Genomic DNA, 24,123 nt, shown 5'->3' with positions numbered 1-24,123 from the left:
AAATTCAAATAACTTCCTGAATTTAGTCAGTCAGTTCAATTTAAATAGACCCTGTGTTATACATTGTTGCATTTGACCACCAAAATGGTAGTTATGGTGTTGACTCAGACTCACAGGTGCTGTAGGTAGGCTCACACTGTAGAGATATGGTCTGGTGTTTCTCCTCATCAGTCTCCACCGCCAGGTTGGACAGGTACTGCTTGACCTTACGGGCCATCTGAGCATCCTCGTACAGCTTCTTAGCGTTGAGCAGCGAGCTGCGACGCACACGCTTCTTATGGGCCCCGCCCTGTACGTCTAACATGTTGGAGTTGGTGCTGCCCTGACTCAGAGACCTGGATGGAGGAGAGAACAAGTGGATGGAGTGAGGAATGGAGCAAGGGAGAGAAGTATGGGGAAACATTAAACCGGGAGGGAGGACAGTCAGGTATTCAGGACTTCAGTGGAGACATTAAACAGGGAGGGAGACACCAAACAGACATGCTCTACAGGTTATGGTCATGCAGTCTCTCAAAACTATTACCTTCCTGTCAAACTGTCACTGTAACACACGCTCAGGACATTCAGAGAGCACTTTGAGGGGAAGGTCACTTAACATGATTCTGAATACAGCGCATTGGAGCATAGCAGGTTCTAACACAACCATGCAACAAGGATGCCTCTCGCTGATGCACCATGCTGAAACAAATAGTTAAATGAAACATACCATTCTGTTTGACAGTCAAAAATGGTTAGAACATTCAATTCATCTGGGTAAAATGGCAGGATGCACACACAATGCAAAACAGACTTGTCTGATCCAATGGTGATCTTTTGGACAGGATGGATTTGCGAATGAAAGAGTTAGGGACCGATCGAAACACGAAAGGGGCATGCGGTTTGGGAGGGCGCTGGCGATTGGGGGGCGTGCATGGTGACTGGGTGGCAGGACTATTACCAGGGGACTTACCCTAAACTCTTCCACCTCTTCTTCCTGCAAGCAAGACCCAATGACATTGAAACAGTATAGTCAAGGAAGGGCAGAGGCACCGCCACCACTGAAGGAGGTGACCGAGGATGGGGGGACAGGCACACACAGAGACAGGCAACGAGTGGAGGACAGAGGAGCCTCTTAAAGAAGAAGTTACAGGTCTGTGAGAGCCAGAAATCTTGCTTGTTTGTAGGTGACCAAATACTTATTTTCCACCATATATAATTTGCTAATACATTTATTAAAAATCATACAATGTGATTTTCTGGATTTTTTTTCCAGATTTTGTCTGTCATAGTTGAAGTGTACCTATGGTGAAAATTACAGGCCTCTCATCTTTTTAAGTGGGAAAACTTGCACAATTGGTGGCTGACTAAATACTCCCCCCACTGTATAGGGGGTACCGGCACTGAGTCAATGTGCGGGGGTACAGGTTAGTCGAGGTAATTTGTACATGCAGGTAGGGGTAAAGTGAGGCAGCAGTGAGAACAGTCTATGGCATGGGTGACTGGAATCTTTGACAATTTTTGGGGCTGTCCTCTGACACCGCCTAGTATATACAGTTGAAGTCAGAAGTTTACATACACCTTAGCCAAATACATTTAAACAGTTTTTCACAATTCCTGACATTTAATCCTAGTAAAAAATCAGTTTTAGGTCTGTTAAGATCACCACTTTATTTTAAGAATGTGAAATGTCAGAATAACAGTTGAAAGAATGATTTATTTCAGCTTTTTTTTATTTCATCACATTCCCAGTGGGTCAGATGTTTACGTACACTCAATTAGTATTTGGTAGCATTGCCTATAAATTGTTTAACTTCGGTAAAACTATGTAGGTAGCCTTCCACAAGCTTCCCACAATAAGTTGGGTGAATTTTGGCCCATTCCTCTTGACAGAGCTGGTGTAACTGAGTCAGGTTTGTAGGCCTCCTTGCTCAGACAAGCTTTTTCAGTTCTGCCCACACATTTTCTACAGGATTGAGGTCAGTGCTTTGATGGCCACATCAATACCTTGACTTTGTTGTCCTTAAGCCATTTTGCAACAACTTTGGAAGTGTGCTTGGGGTCATTGTCCATTTGGAAGACCCATTTGCGACCAAGCTTTAACTTACTGACTGATGTCCTGAGATGTTGCTTCAATATATCCACAAAATTGTCTTCCCTCATGGTGCCATCTATTTTGTGAAGTGCACCAGTCCCTTCTTCAGCAAAGCACCCCCAAAACATGATGCTGCCACCCCAGTGCTTCACGGTTGGGATGGTGTTCTTTGGCTTGCAAGCCTCCTTTTTCCTCCAAACATAACAATGTTCATTATGGCCAAACAGTTCTATTTTTGTTTCATCAGACCAGAGGACATTTCTCCAAAAAGTACAATTGTTGTCCTCATGTCCAGCCGTAGTCTGGCTTTTTTATGGCGGTTTTGGAGCAGTGGCTTCTTCCTTGCTGAGCAGCCTTTCAGGTTATGCCGATATAGGACTCGTTTTACTGTGGATATAGACACTTTGTACTTGTTTCCTCCAGCATCTTCACAAGGTCCTTTGCGGTTGTTCTGGGATTGATTTGCACTTTTCGCACCAAAGTACATTAATCTCCAGGAGAGAGAACATGTCTCCTTCCTGAGCAGTATGATTGCTGTGTGGTCCCATGGTGTTAATTCTTGCATACTATTGTTTGTACAGATGAACATGGTACCTTCAGGCATTTGGAAACTTCTCCCAAGGATGAACCAGACTTGTGGAGGTCTTGGCTGATATGTCTTGATTTACCCATGATGTCAAGCAAAGAGGCACTGAGTTTGAAGGTAGGCCTTGAAATATATCCACAGTTAGACCTCCAATTGACTCAAATGATGTCAATTAATATAACAGAAGCTTCTAAGGCCCTGACATCATTTTCTGGAATTGTCCAAGCTGTTTAAAAGGCACAGTCAACTTTGTGCATGTAAACTTCTGACCCATTGGAATTGTGATACAGTGAATTATAAGTGAAATAATCAGTATGTAAACAATTGTTTGTAGATGTCCTAACCGACTTGCCAATTTCTTTGTTTGTAAACAAGACATTTGTGGAGTGGTTGAAAAACCAGTTTAATTGTCTCCAACCTAAGTGTATGTAAACTTCAACTGTAGGTCCTGGATGGCAGGAAGCTTGGCCCCAGTGATGTACTGGGCCGTACACACTACCCTCTGTAGCGCCTTACAGTCAGATGCCGAGAAGTTGCTATACCAGGCAGTGATGCAACCTGTCAGGATACTCTCGATGGTGCAGCTGTTGAACTTTTTGAGGATCTGGGGACCTATGCAAAATCTTTTCAGTCTCCCGAGGGGGAAAAGGTTTTGTCGTGCCCTCTTCACAACTGTCTTGGTGTGTTTGGACCATGCTAGTTCGTTGGAGATATGGCCACCAAGGAACTTGAAACTCTCAACCTGCTCCACTACAGCCCCGTCGATGTTAATGGGGGCCTGTTCAGCCCACCTTCTCCTGTAGTCCATGATCAGCTCCTTTGTCTTGCTCACATTAAGGGAGAGGTTGTTGTCCTGGCACCACACTGCCAGGTCTCTGACCTCCTCCCTATAGGCGGGTCTCATCGTTGTTGGTAAAACAGGACTACCACCGTTTTGTCGTCAGAAAACTTAATTATGGTGTTGGAGTCGTGCATGGCCATGCAGTCATGGGTGAACAGGGAGTACAGGAGAACACTAAGCACGAACCCCTGATGGGCCCCAGTGTTGAGGATCAGCATGGCAGACATGTTGTTGCCTACCCTTACCACCTGGGGGCGGCCTGTCAGGAAGTCCAGGATCCAGTAGCAGAGGGAAATGTTTTGTCCCAGGGTCCTTAGCATTGTGATGAGTTCTGTGAGCACTACTGTGTTAAACGCTGTGTTGTAGTCAATGAACAGCATTCTCACACAGATGTTCCTTTTGTCCAGGTGGGAAAGGGTAGTGTGGAGTGCGATAGAGATTGCTTTATTTGTAGATCTGTTGTGACGGTATGTGAATTGAAGTGGGTATAGAGTATCTGGGACAATGCTGCTGTAAGCCCTGACCAGCCTTTCAAAGCACTTCATGGCTAGCGACCGGAGTGCTACGAGGAGGTAATTATTTAGGCAGGTTACCTTTGCTTCCTTGGGCACAGGGACTATGATGGTCTGCTTGAAACATGTTGATATTACAGACTTGGTCAGGGAGAGGTTGAAAATGTCAGTGAAGACACTTGCCAGTTGGTCCGCACATGCTTTGAGTACACGTCCTGGTAATCTGTCTGGCTCCGCCGCTTTGTGAATGTTGACCTGTTTAAAGTTCTTGCTCACATTGGCTACCGAGAGTGTTATCATACAGTTGTCCGGAACAGCTGGTGCTCTCATGCATGCTTCAGTGTTGCTTCCCTTGAAGCGATTATAAAAAGGCATTTAGCTCATCTGGTGGGCTACGTCACTGGGCAGCTCGTGGTTGGGTTTCCCTTTGTAGTCCGTAATAGTTTTCAAGCCCTGCCACATCCGACGAATGTCAGACCTGGTGTAGAAGGATTCAATCTTAATCCTGTATTGACGCTTTGTCTGTTTGATGGTTCGTCTGAGGGCGTAGCGGGATTTCATTTAAGCGTCCGGATTAGTGTCCTTCTCCTTGAAAGCGGCAGCTCGATGCGGATGTTGCCTGTAATCCATGGCTTCTGGTTGGGATATGTTTGTATGGTGACTGTGGGGACGACATCGTCAATGCACTTATGAAGTCGATGACTGAGGTGGTATACTCCTCATTGCCAATGGATGGAAACTGGAACATATTCCAGTCTGTGCTAGCAAAACAGTCCTGTAGCTTAGCATCCGTGTCATCTGACCCCTTCCGTATTGAGCGAGTCACGAGTCACTTTAGTTTTTGGTTGTAAGCAGGAATGAGGAGGATCTAATTATATTCAGATTTGCCAAATGGAGGGCAAGGGAGAGCTTTGTATGAGTCTCTGTGTGTGCCTGCATTAAAGTCCCCGGCCACTAGGAGTGCCGCTTCTGGATGAGCATTTTCTTGTTTACTTATGGACTTATACAGCTGGTTGAGTACGGTCTTAGTGCCAGCATCGGTGTGGTGGTGGTAAATAGATGGCAACATATAATATAGATGAGAACTCTCTTGGTAGATAGTGTGGTCTACAGCTTATCATAAGGTACTCCATGTCAGGTGAGCAATACCTCGAGACTTATTTAATATTAGACATCGCACACCAGCTGACAAATACACACCCCCACCCCTCGTTTTACCAGGCGTAGCTTCTCTGTCCTTCAGATGAATGGAAAATCCATTCATTGAAACATAAGATACAGTTTTTAATGTCCCGTTGGTAGAATAGTCTTGATCGTATATCATCCATTTGTTTTCCAATGATTGCACGATGGCCAATAGAATGGATGGCAGTGGAGGTTTACTCACTCGCCAATGAATTCTCAGAAGGCAGCCCGACCTCCGCCCCCCTTTTCTCTGTCTTTTCTTCACGCAAATGATGGGGATATGGGCCCGTTTCAGAGTAAGCAGTATATCATTCGCGTCGGACTCGTTAATAAAAAAATCTTTGTCCAGTTTGAGGTGAGTAATCGCTGTTCTGATGTCCAGAAGTTATTTTTGGTCATAAGAGACGGTAGCAGCAACACTATGTGCAAAATACGTTCAAAAGTAAGTTACAAACAAAGCAAAAAAACTAACAAAATAGCACAGTTGGTAAGGAGCCCGTAAAACTGTGGACAAGGGAGCAGTGTTGCTGCTTGGTGTGGACGAAGTCTGAACAGGGCAGGCATGCACCGTCTGTGACAAGATGGACTTTAGGACACCATATGGGGGCAGAGAGAGAATAGGCAGATGTCACCTCAAACCACTGATGATCAGATATTATGCCACCCCCCTAATGGGTAAAGGTATACTGCGATAGTTTGGCAATTAAGCCCGTTATCGACTTACCATCAGCTCTTGCTCTATGCCTTCAAGGTTCGGATTGGGGGAGGGTCTATATTCATAAGCGTCTCAGAGTAGGAGTGCTGGTCTAGGATCAGGTCACCAGAGTCCATGTAATCTATATCAATAGGATTTAAAAGGCAAAACAGAACCTAAGTCTGTGGTTAAGTATAGGGCCAAGGGAGAGAGTACCCACCTCTGTCTAAACATGAGAGCTGGGTCCATGTTGGAGGAGGTCATACGGACCACATGACGGATCTCCTTAGCAATCATCCTTAGCTTTTCAAAATTCACCAGGCCGTCTACGTGAGAGTCATTACCTGTGGGGGAAACAATCAGTCATTGAGCTTTTCTTTAACCTCATTAAGGATTCTTTTGTTTTAAAACAACAGCGTTCACCCCCACCACTTGATTTGGTAAATCTGGGGGATAGATATGTAACCACTCAAAAGGTCAACTCTCAAACAATGATTTCTTCAACCTGTTTAATTGGGCTGGATTTAAGGAGGCGAGCGCTGGTCTACAAGGGAGTGTGTCACTTACTGTGGAACTGTTGATGTGTTCTCACAGCTTTTCACACCATTATCCAGAGACTACACCCCTGCTAGTACCATGTGATCACAATGGGTTCTCCTGCTAGTACCATGTGATTGCAATGGGTTCCCCTGTGCAAGTACTTATTTTATTTTTATATAACTAGGCAAGTCAGTTTAGAACAAATTCTTATTTTCAATGACAGCCTAGGCTTAACTGCCTGTTCAGGGGAAGAATGACAGATTTGTACCTTGTCAGCTCGGGGATTTGAACTTGCAACCTTCCGGTTCCTAGTCCAACGCTCTAACCACTAGGCTACCCTGCCGCCCCATTTGATTACAATGGGGCGGCAGTACAATGTGATTACAATGGGTTCCACTGTGCTAGTACCATGTGATTACAATGGGTTCCCCTGTGCTAGTACCATGTGATTATAATGGGTTCCCCCGTGCTAGTACCATGTGATTACAATGGGTTCCCCCTGTGCTAGTACCATGTGATTACAATGGTTCCCCTGTGCTAGTACCATGCGATTACAATGGGTTCCCCTGTGCTAGTACCATGTGATTACAATGGGTTCCCCTGCGCTAGTTCCATGTGATTACAATGGGTTTCCCTGTGCAAGTACCATGTGATTACAATGATCAGTTTCCTGTTTTAGTACTATACCATTTTTGGACTTTTTACTTTGTATAATCAAGAAACCTCCGTGTCTGTTCTAACTTGTTCTTATTATGGGATGGCAGAAAGGGAAACAGAAGGAGGAGATAGGAGAAGTAAAACCTCTTGAGTAAGCATGAGAGTGACCACTGTTTCAGTTGAGCTTGGGGAAGTGGAAAAGCCAGGCCCATATGGAATCCGAGCAGAAACAACTTGTCAATGACCCCTACATGGTATGAAAGCATTTTCCCCTCATAGCCCCTGACATCCTGTACACAAATAAATAAATATATGCAGATTTTGTTATTGATAAGCTTCTAAATTTGAACGTTGTGGCTGTACAGTAACATGCTACACATGACAGAGATCTGGCTCTGTGCTTCACAGCGTTGTATGGGTTTTGACGAACAGCTGTTATAAACTTCAGCACAGAGTAACGACAAGATGCCGCCCCATCCCTGCCGCTAAATTGGGTTACTTTTGCACATTTGTTGTCTGAGATGGAAATACTGTAAACGGGGGAAGAGTCAATGTGTTCTGAAAGATGAGACGTTGAGGATTGTAATAAATACCTCTGATGTCATACAGGCAAACCACACACCCAAGTCCAAATGTGCACTTCACATTCCCATATTTGACAACACATGTCATTTCCAGTATCAAAAGAACCATACAGTTGAGTCATAAAGGTGTATTGACATTAGGAACTGTATGTAGCCACTTGACTTCTCACTCAAACCCTTGTCATCCTTCTTATCTTCACGTACTCTAAAATGTCAATGAAAATTCTGATGTTACTGAATGTTTCCAGAGTATTTTCATATTTCGTTATTGACAAATGCTGTGAAAAGTACAGTAAACGTTAAATTCACATGAAATCAACAGTGTCATTTGGATTCAGTCGTGTGTCAGTTGTGTCCTCACCTTTGGTCTGACAACATTCTCTCCAGTGTTCTCAATAGCGATGGTCATGACTGCTTTTTAAAGTTCTTCTGTTAGAAATATTACAATTTGGTCCTATCCATATAGAGGTGAGGGGTTAAACCGTAAGTCTGGAATGCTAATGCTAGTGGCTAATGGACATAAGAAGAGTTGATTGTCTGATGAGTGCCTGAGTTAGGCATGATGTACGTTATATAGTCTAGTACAGCACAACGAGCATACTGGTCTAACATCATAGAAAACACAAATTCAACATGACGTTTGTCAAAACAAGGACCATAATCATTGTTACAGTGCTCTCTTGCTAAATAGATAACCAGATAAAGCTGTATAAATAAAGGTTTAATCAATTAATCAGATATGTTTACAATGGACAAGAGGAAGACATTTTAGGCGGGCACTGAGTAAGGCCCCCATACCTTCATGTAGGAAGGTGAGGTCCTTCTTGACGACAGGGAACAGGGGGATGATGGGAGGCTGCATGCTCTGGCTGCTCAGGACATTGCGGTACTTGGCCATGTTCCTGGATGGGTCAAATATGTCCTGCAGGTCCTGGAACAGCTTATCATACTTACTGGGCAGCTTCTCCCACGACGACCTGAGACGAGCTATTGGAGCCAGATTCAGACCACTGTAGGGGAGGAGACGAGGGTCAGAGTTCAGATTATTATGAAAAAAAAAAAACGAAAAAAAAAAAACCACACTCTTGAACGTTTGAAACTAGATAGAAAGTGTGTTGATAATGGACCTATAAGTTCTCAATTAACTGCCGTTTTTCTGGCCCGCAAATTGCTTTGGACAAACAAACCGGTCATTAAGAAAATCTGTGCTGCCCTCTGCTGAACTTTGAAATCACGACGTGGCCCTGGAGACTAAACTATTGCCCCCCCAAATCCCCCGGGCTAGCCGGACAAATGACCACTCCACTGTCCAGCCCAGGACCCAGACACAACATGCACACTGTACAGAGACACATTTCATGGAATACAGAAGTGAAAGCTGAAAGCAATGTGCACCACTTTGGGGAATGTACATTATCATAATTAAGGAGTCTTTTTGGTTGAGTGTACACACATTCACTCACAACAAAACATGCAATCCAAAAACCAGAATTCTTCAATGTTTGTTTTCTCATTTTCTCTATGTAGCCTTGTGGCTGTGTGCCCTCAGAGCAGCTTCATTTAGATATGCTAATTATGACTTGCGTTTCCTCCTTCTCCCCCCTCCCCCTCCCCTGGCAGCGCTGCTCTAGAATGAGTCCCCTCATTGTTCTCTACTCTGAAGTGGAATCTCCAGGCAGTCAGCCAGCCAGGGAAATGACTGATCTACAGTGGGATTGAGAACGACTCATTACACATTGGAGGACAGACAGTAGGGAACACACACACAGCTCCCTGAGGATTGATGGCACAACAGGGCAACAGAAGCTCAATATAGCAATACAAAGCCAAACCACAGAAGGCTGAGGTAACAAAATAACAAACCAGAAATGTAATAACTCTACATTTTGACAAGCAATAAGTAGAAAGAATAGATGTTTTGATTGTGGGCACACTGATAGAATGAACTGCATGAATGGAACCAGATTGAGACTAGAACAGGGAGTATGGGACAGGTCTCCTGGGTTCTAGCCAGGGAAACCCTACAGTGGTCTGAATGTTGGTAGGCCGTCACTGTAATTAAGAATTTGTTCTCAACTGACTTGCCTAGTTAAACATCTGCTGGTCGCAACAATGGAAGCCAGGATAAACCCACCTGATGATGGCGAACATGGAGTTGAAGTTCTTGCACTCTCTACAGTGCAGGGCGATCTTAATGAAGTGTTTGATGGTCTTCGTCCTCTTCATGGTGTTGGGCTCTCTCAGAATCTCCGTGGCGATCCAGAAGGTCTCCTGGTTGATGACTTCCTCAAACTGCTTGAGGTGTGTCTGCTGAAGCCCCCCCGAGGAGTCCAGCAGCTTGAAGAGGTCGTCTACGTACTGAGTGGACTCAATGTTACGGAACAGCTCAAAGTCCCTCATGGAGAGCTGGGCGGCCACCTGAACAACAACAACTTTATTCATACATACAGAGAGGAATGGTTCTACTTCTGTTCACAAGCCCTAATAAACACACACCTCCACGGTGCTGAGCTGGAGCAGGGTGATGTGACTCTCCTTCAGCAGCTCCTGGGCGTTATCGTCTGAACACAACGTCTCTGTCTCCATGTTGTTCTTCAGGTAGTACCTGGGGACGGGGAGACCAGATACTAGGGGTTAGTCGTGTACTGAGGATAATACCAGACAGACATCAGAACACATTGTGTTGATTACAAAGCAGATAACATTTAATGACAAATTAGTCATTATTAAAATCATTAGAAAATGTATAACCAAAATACCACCATTCATTGTATGTATTGTGTGTATATTATGTATATCCCTGGTCAATGCCAACAGGGTAGCAGCATTAAAATGCTGGCCAGAGTGGTACTGGCCCCAACAGTGCTGTGACATTTTAGCCATACATTTCTCTCTGGGTGGGTGAGACATTTTGGCCATACATTTCTCCCTGGGTGGGTGAGACATTTTGGCCATACATTTCTCCCTGGGTGGGTGAGACATTTTGGCCATACATTTCTCCCTGGGTGGGTGAGACATTTTGGCCATACATTTCTCCCTGGGTGGGTGAGACATTTTGGCCATACATTTCTCCCTGGGTGGGTGAGACATTTTGGCCATACATTTCTCCCTGGGTGGGTGAGACATTTTGGCCATACATTTCTCCCTGGGTGGGTGAGACATTTTGGCCATACATTTCTCCCTGGGTGGGTGAGACATTTTGGCCATACATTTTCCCTGGCCATACATTTCTCCCTGGGTGGGTGAGACATTTTGGCCATACATTTCTCCCTGGGTGGGTGAGACATTTTGGCCATACATTTCTCCCTGGGTGGGTGAGACATTTTGGCCATACATTTCTCCCTGGGTGGGTGAGACATTTTGGCCATACATTTCTCCCTGGGTGGGTGAGACATTTTGGCCATACATTTCTCCCTGGGTGGGTGAGACATTTTGGCCTGATGCACTTTTCTGGGAGAGCGTCCAAGAGCAGCACATTCGACTCGTGGTGTTTAATGGAGCCATAATGTGTCTATAGCAGGGGGGACAGAGAGGAGCCGGGGGGACAGAGAGGATGCGGGGGGGACAGAGAGGAGCCGGGGGGGACAGAGAGGAGCCGGGGGGGACAGAGAGGAGCCGGGGGGACAGAGAGGATGCGGGGGGGACAGAGAGGAAGCGGGGGGGACAGAGAGGGAGACGGGGGACAGACAGGAGACGGGGGGACAGACAGGGAGCCGGGGGACAGACAGGAGACGGGGGGACAGAGAGGAGCCGGGGGGGACAGAGAGGAGCAGGGGGGACAGAGAGGAGCCGGGGGGGACAGAGAGGAGCCGGGGGACAGAGAGGAGCCGGGGGACAGAGAGGAGCCGGGGGACAGAGAGGAGCCGGGGGACAGAGTGGAGCCGGGGGACAGAGTGGAGCAGGGGGACAGAGAGGAGCCGGGGGGACAGAGAGGAGCCGGGGGGACAGAGAGGAGCCGGGGGACAGAGAGGAGCCGGGGGACAGAGAGGAGCCGGGGGACAGAGAGGAGCCGGGGGGACAGAGAGGAGCCGGGGGGGACAGAGAGGAGCAGGGGGGACAGAGAGGAGCAGGGGGGACAGAGAGGAGCAGGGGGACAGAGAGGAGCAGGGGGACAGAGAGGAGCCGGGGGACAGAGAGGAGCCGGGGGGACAGAGGGGAGCCGGGGGGACAGAGAGGAGCAGGGGGGACAGAGGCAGCCATTTTAGCTGAGGTGCTCTGAGAGGGAAGGAAGAAGACGAGGGGTAGGAGGGAATCAGGGGAGATGGAGAGGCTATGCTGTCCCTCCCTGTCTCACTACAATCTAACCCATTTTCAGACCTGAGGGGAACCAAGGTGGAAGACGTTGCATCAAACCACAGATACAGGGTCAGATCATCTTCTCACATTTTCTATCCCCCTAATGGTTGATCGTTAGGATTGGAGTGGGATAATCTGATCCTAGAACTGTATTTTTCTTACCTGCCATTGAGCTGGATGCGGTCAGCCAGCTTAGAGAGCTGGTCAGGTAGCCTGCATTGTTTGAGGACGCCCTCGGGACTGACAGACACCTCACAGAGGGAGTAGGTCTCCGGGGCTGCGATAAGGCCAAACTCGTTGACCACATGACTGACCACGTCCTTGGCCGTGGTGTCCTTACTGATGATGATGTAACAGCTCTGCTGGTCAGCCTTGAACACCCGGATTACCTGGTCTGGAATGTCTAACAGGTGGAGGAGAAGAACAGGATTGAAGAGTTATGGTGGAATACCAGAACACAGACGATTCCTCTATATTGTGCACTACTTTAGACCAGACCCACAGAGCGCTGGTGAAAAATAGTGCACCGTAAAAGAGGGAACATGATGCCATCTGTGACACAGACATCTTTATTCGGCAGGATATGTTGAAGATGTCCAATACATAAACAGAAGCATCAAATTAAACGCATTCAAAACAAGAACAAAAGTTAACCCTCAAAATGTTACAAATGATGTATCTAAATCAGGGCCCAATAGAGACTGTGGGCAATGGTGCCCTGAGGACACACATTTCCTCTATACAACAACTTCAAGATAAAGAGAAACTAGAAGACAGCTATAAATACACAACATCAGGTTATTACAAGTAATAATAGTTAACTGAAACAATTGCGCACTTCAGTGAACTCATTTAACAGAGTTTTAAAAACGGGCCCTATCGGCACCAGGGAACCCAGGTGGAATTTGTTTTGTAAAGTATTGTGACTTCAAGAGTTAACAAACCCTGCGAACGGGTCTGATATCTTGTGTTTTTCTATTTCAACAGGGCAGTGAGGTATGTTGGAAGCTTGTGGAACAGAGCTTTGTAAACAAGAAGGGAGTAATGAAGTGATTTAAGGGACTTTAGTGAGGTCCAGCCATAGTCAAAAACTGGCAGGAAAGTTGACTGCACAATCTGCTTCCTGCTGTTCAAGGAGAGGCAAGATCTATTTCTAAAAAAGAAACCCACTTTAAATCTTAGCTCTTTTAACTTGCTCATCAGTATGTTTTTTTTAACGTTAGATCTTTAGTCCAAAACGACCAAAAGTTTTTTAAAAAGTAAGCAAACAACCCTTGTGGTTAAAAGATATGCATGTAAGATGCATTTCCCAGTATGTCAAAGGGAACAAGAACTTGCTCTGCTTGCACACAAAAGTGGTTGTGGTCCATTACACACACATCAGCAGGGTAAAACAATGAGGCATGAATAGTGGAGGACGAGAAGTGGTATGGGGAGAGAGGAGGAGGTGAAGACTGGAATAAAGGCATCCCATTGGCAGTAGATAGTGTTTATGTCTGTCTGGGAGCAGTCATGCAGGGACTCTAATGACAGAAAGAGAGACATCACTTCAAGAGGTAAACAGAAAGAAAAGGTGGAACGATCCTAGATGACTAAGAGTGCACTGCTCCCTCCCTGCCCTGTAGATTGAGGCGTGCTCAATGGACTGAGACACCGTCATTATGGTAGCTATGTGCTCCTTAGTGGCGTTTCCCCTCACACTGGCTGGGCACAAAACTAGAACCCTCATCACTATTACAGCAGCAAGATTAGCAGAAATACTAATCACTGAGCCACACCAATAATACTGCTGCAGGTGTCTAAATATTATATTGAAGTGTAAAGCCGTGCCACAACCAATCAATTTCAACCTACTCAAACTAAAAGTGGAGTTGAGATCAAAATAAGGCTCATTAGCGATGATTTGTGCTTAGGGTCTTCAGCAATCACAGGGTTCTCCTGTTTAACAAGGCAGTGCTGCTGAGTTTTTGAACATCTGTAACTGACTGCCTTTTCCTGCAATCTAGTATGAGTTTAAAAACATTTTTTTAATACAAAATGGTGTCGCAGCCAGTCAACAATGGTGCCTCTCTTACATAATTTGGGGAGAACCCTCAATCATTTATTGTCCTATCATATGTAATCATTATCTTTACCCCCCACCTGACAGGACTAATACAGACCGAACTGGATGAGAGCGATCCATGTGCCTCTCTGGTCAGGTGATTAACCAATCATTGATGGAGTCATGCGAGAGAAAATAAACAGGGAAAACCTCCTGGCTTTTGGGTTCCTACTAACCCAATGCCCCCCAGGCCTGTGTCCCGCTCACCATCACAGATCCACTAGATGTAAATCCCAGCTACAGCAGCAACAGTAGACAGGGGCAGAGCACCACAGCTAGAAGAGAGTGCAGGGCAAGGTACTTCAACATGAAGCTAGGGCTCCTTTAACAAGCACAATCAGCCATCACTAAGAATAGTTCCCAATTAACTGAACCATGTTTGACCAGGTCTCATAAGGATCCTTTTCAAGTAGAGCACTATGTAGGGAACCAGGTGCCATTTGGGATGAAGCCAGAGAATACCACGCAGAGTCCAACTTAGACTGAGGTTCAGGACATACAACACAGAGAGACGCAAGTCAAAAGCTCATAAAAGAAGGGGAAGACAATGTGAGGGGAAACTAGGAAGAGTAAACCAAACGTCTCTAAAACAAACAAACAACTCAAATGATTCCATTCCAAGACAGTGTAAAGCCCCTGGCTGGGGAAGCAGAGGGAAGAGAGAGAGAGAGAGAGCAAGAACAGTGGTTGGAAATATAAAACAGAGGATTAGAATGATAGCTTTTTCCTGTGCGTCATTGTGGGAGAAGTCAGCGGGGCAGAAGGACTTGTGTCATGGCTTTCACTAAAGCATCTGTTTACAATCAGATCAGTGTACTAGAGAGAGGGAGGGCACAGTGTGTGTGTGAAAATAGAGAGTGGAGATCTGAGTCTGCCACAGTGACTCTAGGCTTTATAAACACACAGTACAAACACAGGAGTCCCCAGGCAAGCCTTCTTACACCCTACCAAAGGCCTAGAGGAATAACACCTTAACTTCAAACTCCAGATTCACTGATCCCATCTCAATCTAATTTGAAGCCAGGCTTTGGGAGGGATTACTTTGCACTTCTCTCTGAACATCCCCTCTACCTATCCGTTACTCACAGTGGTCGGTGGAGAACAGAAACACACTATTAGAAGATGATTCATATCTATGTTGGCTTGGAGGAGGAAGAGGAGGAGGAGGAGGAGGAACAAATAAAATGTTATTGGTCACATACACATGGTTAGCAGATGTTATTGTGAGTGTAGCGAAATGCTTGTGCTTCTAGTTCCGACAGTGCAGCAATATCAACAAGTAATCTTAACAATCCCACAACAACTATCTAATACACACAAATCTAAGTAAAGGGATGGAATAAGAATATGTACATATAAATATATGGATGGGCCACGACCGAACGCCATAGACGAGATGCAATAGATGGTATAAAATACAGTATTATACATCTAGGATGAGTAGTGCAAGATATGTAAACATCATTATTAATCTCTGAAGCTGGAGTCTTATATCTCCCTCTCTAACTTTCAGCATCAGCTGTCAGAGCAGCTAAGCATGCACCCTCATGGGGCCCCAGTGCTGAGGATCAGCGAAGTGGGGATGTTGTTTCCTACCTTCACCACCTGGGGGCGGCCCGTCAGGAAGTCCAGGACCCAATCGAGGGGGGGAGGGGGCAGGAGGGCGAAGGAGGATGAGGTGGGAGGAGGATGAGGAGGAAGAGGATCAGGGGGGAGCAGGATGAGGGGGGAGGAGGAGAAGGAGAATGAGGAGGAAGAGGAGGGGGAGAAGAGGGGGCAGTGATGTATTGGGGCTGCAGACTGGAGAGTGGGCCCTCTGGCCGCTTTGAATTGCAAATGGTCGAAGAGCATAAATCAAAACCATACTCTCCCCTCCACTCTACCCCCTCTCCCTGGGGAGGCCGCTTAGTTAATTCATGAATTATGGGGTCTGAAATCTGTCCGGAACAAAACTGACTATATTTGTTCAGGGTTTAATCCCTTTCATATGGCTCTAAATTCTATTTAATGTCAAAGCTCTTGAAATGGAAAGGCTTGAGAGACACAGAGGAGAAGCAGACCACCTGTGTGTGTATGAAGGGCTCATGTGATTCATTCTGTGATTAACTGAGTTTCTTCACTGACCAAGCAGGAAGCACTTTCCATCTGTGAGAAGTGTTGCTCCATGAGTAATGACTAATGTATTCCTACCACACAGCTCCAGTTTTATGCCTATATAAACCAGTCTGAAGAGGACATACACTTAAAAAATGAACAAGATGAACACTTATGTAAAGTGTGCCGATGTTCAATTGTTAATTGACTCAGTGTAGTTGTGAGCAGTAGTCACTACCCAAACCATGATCACAAGGCATATTGGAGATGGTCTGGTGAACATGACAGTGGTGACATACTGCCCATCGGACTTCCCTGGTAGCGATGAGTGCTTCTGTGTGTGTGTGTCTCACCTGCTGTGTTGGAGAAGTCCAGCACACTGGTGGCTGGCTGTAGCAGATCAGGACTGCTGGATGACATGCTGCTGCCAGGGATGGGCATGATGGCCACGCTGTGCCTACACTGCTTAGTGCCCACGATGCTGTCATCCTGAGACTGGCCCACGCCGCCATCACTGTGGCACACAGAGAGAGAGACAGAGAGAGAGACAGAGAGAGAGACAGACAGAGAGACAGAGAGACAGAGAGACAGAGAGGAGAGAGGAGAGAGGCGTTTAGACTGGGTAACACTCATTATGAGGGTATGGATTAAGGAACTCCTGGCACCAGAGCCTAATATGGATCTGCCTGGACCTATTCAATCTCATTGCATGTGTGGGGCTAACGAGTTGCGCCGTGGTCTAAGGCACCGCGTCTCAGTGCTTGAGGCGTCACTACAGACACCCTGGTTTGAATCCAGGCTGTATCACAACCGGCCATGAGTGAGAGTCCCATAGGGCGGCGCACAATTGGCCCAGTGTCGTCTGGGTTTGGCCGGTGTAGGTCATCATTGTAAATAAGAAGGTAGGGGTGGTATAGAGAAAATAGCCCTATTTGGTAAAAGACCAAGTCCATATTATGGCAAGAAAAGCTCAAATAAGCAAAGAGAAGCATGAGAGACATGAAGGTCAAGTCAATGCAGAAAGTTTGTTCCAAGTGCAGGTGGCAAAAACCTTCAGGCACTATGATGAAACTGGCTCTCATGAGGACCGCCACAGGAAAGGAAGACCCAGAGTTACCTCTGCTGCAGAGGATAAGTTCATTAGTTAACTGCACCTCTGATTGCAGCCCCCCAAAAATCTTCGGAGTTCAAGTAACAGACAAATCTCAAAATCAACTGTTCATAGGAGACTGTGTGAATCAGGCCTTCATGGTCAAATTGCTGCAGGACACCAAGAAACACGCGCAATGGACATCAGACCGGTGGAAATATTTGAAATTTTTGGATCCAACCGCCATGTCTGAGATGCAGAGAAGGTGAACGGATGATCTTTGCAAGTGTGGTTCCCATCGTGAAGCATGGAGGAGGAAGTGTGTGCATTGCTGGTGACACAGTTGATGATCTTTTTTTTTAGAATTCAAGGCACACTAAACCAGCATGGCTACCACAGAATTCTGCAGCGATTCGCCATCCCATCGGGTTTGCACCTCAACCCAATTGAGATGGTTTGGGATGAGTTGGACAGCAGAGTGAAGGAAAAGCAGCCAACAAGTACTCAGCATATGTGGGAATTCCTTCAAGAATATTGGGAAAAGCATTCCTCAAGAAGCTAGTTGAGAGAATCCCAAGAGTGTGCAAAGCTGTCATCAATCTCATTCATCAAAGTATTTTGATTTGTTTAACACTTTTTTGGTTACTACATGATTTGGTAAGTGTTATTTCATAGTTTTGATGTCTTCACTATTATTCTACAATGTAGAAAATAGTAAAAATAAAGAAAAACCCTTGAATGAGAAGGTGTGTCCAAACTTTTGACTGGTAGTGTATATTTTTAATGCCTCTAATATACATTTCCACATTGCCACTGTCATCACCAGGAAAGTCCCGGGACACTGTCTGCTTTTGACAAACGGCCAATATATTTATTTAAACACTTTTAAATGCAGATAATGAGTACAAGAAGAAGTTGAGCTGAAGAGATGACACACACCCTGGCTATCCCTTGCAGTCATCTCACCACCACCTGCATCTAGCTCAAACTACCTAGTCTATTAGTTGCCAATGGAATCCCAGTAAATCCGCTGGTTGGTCAACAAATGATCCAACAGTAAATCCAGGTAGTTCTCACACTGTGCTACTGTAGAATACTGCATATGCCTTAATTAGCACACCAGTGAAATAAAGACCTGTGCTTGCCCTGTACTGTCTTCACCAATGTTTACTAAACTAAGCATGTGTCACAAACGGCACACTATACCCTATGGGGCCTGGTCAAAAGTAGTATGCTAGATGGGGAATAGGGTGTCATTTGGTAGAGCGAAGAGGACATTTTCCATCTCATCAGCAGCCTATTGAGACGGCAGTATAAAGCCATGCACCATACGTAGAATGTATGCACACATGACTGTAAGTCGCTTTGGATAAAAGCGTCAGCTAAATGGCATATATTATATATATATTATATTATATTATTATATTAAGTGACTGACGTCTTAAATCATAGTGACTTAACTACCCAGATGGTAGGATACTGTAGTGTTATTGTGTCTATCTGAAGGGCTTAGGTGGTAGGATACTGTAGTGTTATTGTGTCTACCTGAAGGGCTTGGGTGGTAGGATACTGTAGTGTTATTGTGTCTACCTGAAGGGTTTGGGTGGTAGGATACTGTAGTGTTATTGTGTCTACCTGAAAGGCTTGGGTGGTAGGATACTGTAGTGTTATTGTGCCTACCTGAAGGGTTTGGCTGGTAGGATACTGTAGTGTTATTGTGTCTACCTGAAAGGCTTGGGTGGTAGGATACTGTAGTGTTATTGTGCCTACCTGAAATGTTTGGGTGGTAGGATACTGTAGTGTTATTGGGCCTACCTGAAGGGTTTGGGTGGTAGGATACTATAGTGTTATTGTGCCTACCTGAAAGGTTTGGGTGGTAGGATACTGTAGTGTTATTGGGTCTACCTGAAGGGTTTGGGTGGTAGGATACTGTAGTGTTATTGTGTCTACCTGAAGGGTTTGGGTGGTAGGATACTGTAGTGTTATTGTGTCTACCTGAAGGGTTTGGGTGGTAGGATACTGTAGTGTTATTGTGTCTACCTGAAAGGCTTGGCTGGTAGGATACTGTAGTGTTATTGTGTCTACCTGAAGGGGTTGGGTGGTAGGATAATGTAGTGTTATTGTGTCTACCTGAAGGGTTTGTGTGGTAGGATGCTATAGTGTTATTGTGTCTACCTGAAGGGTTTGGGTGGTAGGATACTGTAGTGTTATTGTGTCTACCTGCAGGGTTTGGGTGGTAGGATACTGTAGTGTTATTGTGTCTACCTGAAGGGTTTGGGTGGTAGGATACTGTAGTGTTATTGTGTCTACCTGAAAGGCTTGGCTGGTAGGATACTGTAGTGTTATTGTGTCTACCTGAAGGGGTTGGGTGGTAGGATGCTGTAGTGTTATTGTGTCTACCTGAAGGGTTTGGGTGGTAGGATGCTGTAGTGTTATTGTGTCTACCTGAAGGGTTTGGGTGGTAGGATACTGTAGTGTTATTGGGTCTACCTGAAGGGTTTGGGTGGTAGGATACTGTAGTGTTTTTGTGTCTACCTGAAGGGTTTGGGTGGTAGGATACTGTAGTGTTATTGTGTCTACCTGAAGGGTTTGGGTGGTAGGATACTGAAGTGTTATTGTGTCTACCTGAAGGGTTTGGGTGGTAGGATACTGTAGTGTTATTGTGTCTACCTGAAGGGTTTGGGTGGTAGGATACTGAAGTGTTATTGTGTCTACCTGAAGGGTTTGGGTGGTAGGATACTGTAGTGTTATTGTGTCTACCTGAAGGGTTTGGGTGGTAGGATACTGTAGTGTTATTGTGTCTACCTGAAGGGTTTGGGTGGTAGGATACTGTAGTGTTATTGTGTCTACCTGAAGGGTTTGGGTGGTAGGATACTGTAGTGTTATTGTGTCTACCTGAAGGGTTTGGGTGGTAGGATTCAGTAGTGTTATTGTGTCTACCTGAAGGGTTTGGGTGGTAGGATACTGTAGTGTTATTGTGTCTACCTGAAGGGTTTGGGTGGTAGGATACTGTAGTGTTATTGTGTCTACCTGAAGGGTTTGGGTGGTAGGATACTGAAGTGTTATTGGGTCTACCTGAAGGGTTTGGGTGGTAGGATACTGTAGTGTTATTGTGTCTACCTGAAGGGTTTGGGTGGTAGGATACTGTAGTGTTATTGGGCCTACCTAAAGGGTTTGGGTGGTAGGATACTGTAGTGTTATTGGGCCTACCTGAAGGGTTTGGGTGGTAGGATACTGTAGTGTTACTGTGTCTACCTGAAGGGTTTGGGTGGTAGGATACTGTAGTGTTATTGTGGGTGGTAGGATACTGTAGTGTTATTGGGTCTACCTGAGGGGGTTGGGTGGTAGGATACTGTAGTGTTATTGGGTCTACCTGAAGGGTTTGGGTGGTAGGATACTGTAGTGTTATTGTGTCTACCTGAAAGGCTTGGGTGGTAGGATACTGTAGTGTTATTGTGTCTACCTGAAGGGTTTGGGTGGTAGGATACTGTAGTGTTATTGTGTCTACCTGAAGGGTTTGGGTGGTAGGATACTGTAGTGTTATTGGGTCTACCTGAAGGGTTTGGGTGGTAGGATACTGTAGTGTTATTGTGTCTACCTGAAAGGCTTGGGTGGTAGGATACTGTAGTGTTATTGTGTCTACCTGAAGGGTTTGGGTGGTAGGATACTGAAGTGTTATTGTGGGTGGTAGGATACTGTAGTGTTATTGGGTCTACCTGAGGGGTTGGGTGGTAGGATACTGTAGTGTTATTGTGTCTACCTGAAAGGCTTGGGTGGTAGGATACTGTAGTGTTATTGTGTCTACCTGAAGGGTTTGGGTGGTAGGATACTGTAGTGTTATTGTGTCTACCTGAAGGGCTTGGGTGGTAGGATACTGTAGTGTTATTGTGTCTACCTGAAGGGCTTGGGTGGTAGGATACTGTAGTGTTATTGTGTCTACCTGAAGGGTTTGGGTGGTAGGATACTGTAGTGTTATTGTGTCTACCTGAAGGGTTTGGGTGGTAGGATACTGTCGTGTTATTGTGTCTACCTGAAGGGTTTGGGTGGTAGGATACTGTAGTGTTATTGTGTCTACCTGAAGGGTTTGGGTGGTAGGATACTGTAGTGTTATTGTGTCTACCTGAAGGGTTTGGGTGGTAGGATACTGTAGTGTTATTGTGTCTACCTGAAGGGTTTGGGTGGTAGGATACTGTAGTGTTATTGTGTCTACCTGAAGGGATTTAGTGTTATTGTGTCTACCTGAAGGGTTTGGGTGGTATACTGTAGTGTTATTGTGTCTACCTGAAGGGTTTGGGTGGTAGGATACTGTAGTGTTATTGTGTCTACCTGAAGGGTTTGGGTGGTAGCATACTGTAGTGTTATTGGGTCTACCTGAACGATTTGGGTGGTAGGATACTGTAGTGTTATTGTGTCTACCTGAAAGGCTTGGGTGGTAGGATACTGTAGTGTTATTGGGTCTACCTGAAGGGTTTGGGTGGTAGGATACTGAAGGGTTTGGGTGGTAGGATACTGTAGTGTTATTGTGTCTACCTGAAGGGTTTGGGTGGTAGGATACTGTAGTGTTATTGTGTCTACCTGAAGGGTTTGGGTGGTAGGATACTGTAGTGTTATTGTGTCTACCTGAAGGGTTTGGGTGGTAGGATTCAGTAGTGTTATTGTGTCTACCTGAAGGGTTTGGGTGGTAGGATACTGTAGTGTTATTGTGTCTACCTGAAGGGTTTGGGTGGTAGGATACTGTAGTGTTATTGTGTCTACCTGAAGGGTTTGGGTGGTAGGATACTGAAGTGTTATTGGGTCTACCTGAAGGGTTTGGGTGGTAGGATACTGTAGTGTTATTGTGTCTACCTGAAGGGTTTGGGTGGTAGGATACTGTAGTGTTATTGGGCCTACCTAAAGGGTTTGGGTGGTAGGATACTGTAGTGTTATTGGGCCTACCTGAAGGGTTTGGGTGGTAGGATACTGTAGTGTTACTGTGTCTACCTGAAGGGTTTGGGTGGTAGGATACTGTAGTGTTATTGTGGGTGGTAGGATACTGTAGTGTTATTGGGTCTACCTGAGGGGGTTGGGTGGTAGGATACTGTAGTGTTATTGGGTCTACCTGAAGGGTTTGGGTGGTAGGATACTGTAGTGTTATTGTGTCTACCTGAAGGGTTTGGGTGGTAGGATACTGTAGTGTTATTGTGTCTACCTGAAGGGTTTGGGTGGTAGGATGCTGAAGCGGGTCTTCTCCAGCATCTTCCTGATCTTGTTCCGTCCTCCAGAAACTGTGTTGGCCTTCATCTTCTTGGTGGCCTTATGGTCTGTGGGGAACTCCATGTCTCCGGGCAGGTCTGCGATGGAGAAGCGGTTACCCTTCTTCTCCTGGATCTTGGGGATGTGGGGACCCCTGTTCATCTTCTCGTGTACGATCCGGCTCAGCAGCTCTTTGAACACTTGGGATAGGAGAGAAGGGATAGTAGGTCAACAGAACTAGTGTGTGAGGGGGGGGGGGTTGCGTTGGAATGCAAATTCATGGTAACTATCCCAAAATTCCCAGGTTTCCAGAAATCATGGTTGGAATAGTTGGGAAAGTTACACATATTTTGCAACCAAAAGCAGGACTAGACCCAGGTACAGATTACTGTTGACATCGGTCATTTTAATTTCCCGACATTGTTAATGAAATAATCATATCTTTGGTAAGAGGACAGATTGTACGAACCGAAGATGTTGGTCTTGACTGTGAGGGAGAGGTGTGTGTTGTTACTCAGGAAGTCCATAGCTTTGACGTAGGAGATGTTCTCAAAGTTCTGACCATTGATCTCCATAATCTCAAGGAGGAAAACAGATAGTTGAGTCAACTGCACTTGTTACTGAGCAAACCACAAAGGGCATCTGAACAGCAAACTAAGCAGCATGAAATGCATGGAATAAAAACATGGACTTTAAAAAGCAAAAGCAACACAGGAAATAAAAGGCCACAGTAAGAACTTCTCTTACCTGGTCTCCCCGTTTGAGTCCTGCCTCGGCGGCCTTGCTGCTCTCCTCCACCGACTCCACGAAGATGCCGAAGCCCCTCTCGCTGCCGCCATGCAGGCTGAAGTAGAGCGGGGCCTCCCTGGAAGGTTTCTGCAGGGTGATCTGCCTCCACTTGGCCTTGGCTGCACACGCTATGTTCAGCAGCCTCAGGTGACCCTTCATTTTCTCCAGGAACAGATCCGTTTTCAACAACCACTCACTCAACTGACCTGGCTAACAGATCTGATAATACATGTTCAACCACACAGTTGTCACACCCACAGACAGAGGATCACATGTCTGTCTGACCACAGAGTAATGAGACTTTAGATTTAGTCTTGAGGTTAAAGTACATTATGTTGCGTACGGGATGCGTCCAAAATTGCACCCTCATCATTATATAGTGCACTACTTTCAACCAGGGCTCATAGTTCTCTGATCAGAAGTATTGCACTATATACAGTAGGGAATAGGGTACCATTTGGGACAAACATTTAGTATAGACACAATATAGGAAAGGTGTTCTTACTGTGGTTTCCAGCAGCTTTTCAAAGTCTTCCAGGAACTGCGTCATGGCCGGGTCACCTTCAAAGTCGTTGAAATGATTGTTCACCCATAACAGCACTATCCGTGTCACCTGCACAGGGAAACACGTGAAAGCATATTCAAAAACCTTCAAAAGAGGATCCTGTACATTTCCCCCGCAAAAATCAGCAAGCTTCAATCATCCAACATTCAACTTTAGCTGAGGCTAAAGATATCACAAAGGGTGAGATCACAAAAATATCTGTCTTTGAACTGCAAGGGTCCGGAAATGCCAGGTCTGAAAATATAACTGTAGTATTGTTCCAATCTAAGGAAAGGTCATCTTG

The 24,123-nt window shown here is 45.6% G+C and overlaps 1 protein-coding gene across 9 annotated transcripts in view; it reads right to left on the bottom strand.

Annotated features, from left to right (window-relative positions):
• The window catches only part of LOC118390645 (rap guanine nucleotide exchange factor 6), a 185,173-nt gene that overhangs the window by 16,010 nt on the left and 145,040 nt on the right, over positions 1 to 24,123 (bottom strand). For 8 of the 9 annotated variants that reach the window (XM_052529567.1, XM_052529568.1, XM_052529572.1 and 5 more), the window contains 12 exons: positions 23,781 to 23,888; positions 23,234 to 23,437; positions 22,956 to 23,064; positions 22,443 to 22,686; positions 16,518 to 16,678; positions 12,129 to 12,369; positions 10,167 to 10,275; positions 9,805 to 10,088; positions 8,469 to 8,680; positions 6,110 to 6,233; positions 950 to 973; positions 115 to 335 (listed from right to left, as the gene is read on the bottom strand). In XM_052529567.1, the coding sequence (XP_052385527.1) occupies positions 115 to 335; positions 950 to 973; positions 6,110 to 6,233; positions 8,469 to 8,680; positions 9,805 to 10,088; positions 10,167 to 10,275; positions 12,129 to 12,369; positions 16,518 to 16,678; positions 22,443 to 22,686; positions 22,956 to 23,064; positions 23,234 to 23,437; positions 23,781 to 23,888 (2,041 nt within the window). The remainder of the gene's footprint in view (positions 1 to 114; positions 336 to 949; positions 974 to 6,109; positions 6,234 to 8,468; positions 8,681 to 9,804; positions 10,089 to 10,166; positions 10,276 to 12,128; positions 12,370 to 16,517; positions 16,679 to 22,442; positions 22,687 to 22,955; positions 23,065 to 23,233; positions 23,438 to 23,780; positions 23,889 to 24,123) is intronic. The other variant, XM_052529569.1, reaches the window with a different exon arrangement.

The sequence above is a fragment of the Oncorhynchus keta genome, chromosome 11 (genome assembly GCF_023373465.1).
Source record: "Oncorhynchus keta strain PuntledgeMale-10-30-2019 chromosome 11, Oket_V2, whole genome shotgun sequence".
In the NCBI taxonomy this organism is placed as follows: domain Eukaryota; kingdom Metazoa; phylum Chordata; class Actinopteri; order Salmoniformes; family Salmonidae; genus Oncorhynchus; species Oncorhynchus keta.
Note: the sequence above shows the minus strand (reverse complement) of the source record. Positions and strands in the feature narration are given on the sequence as shown.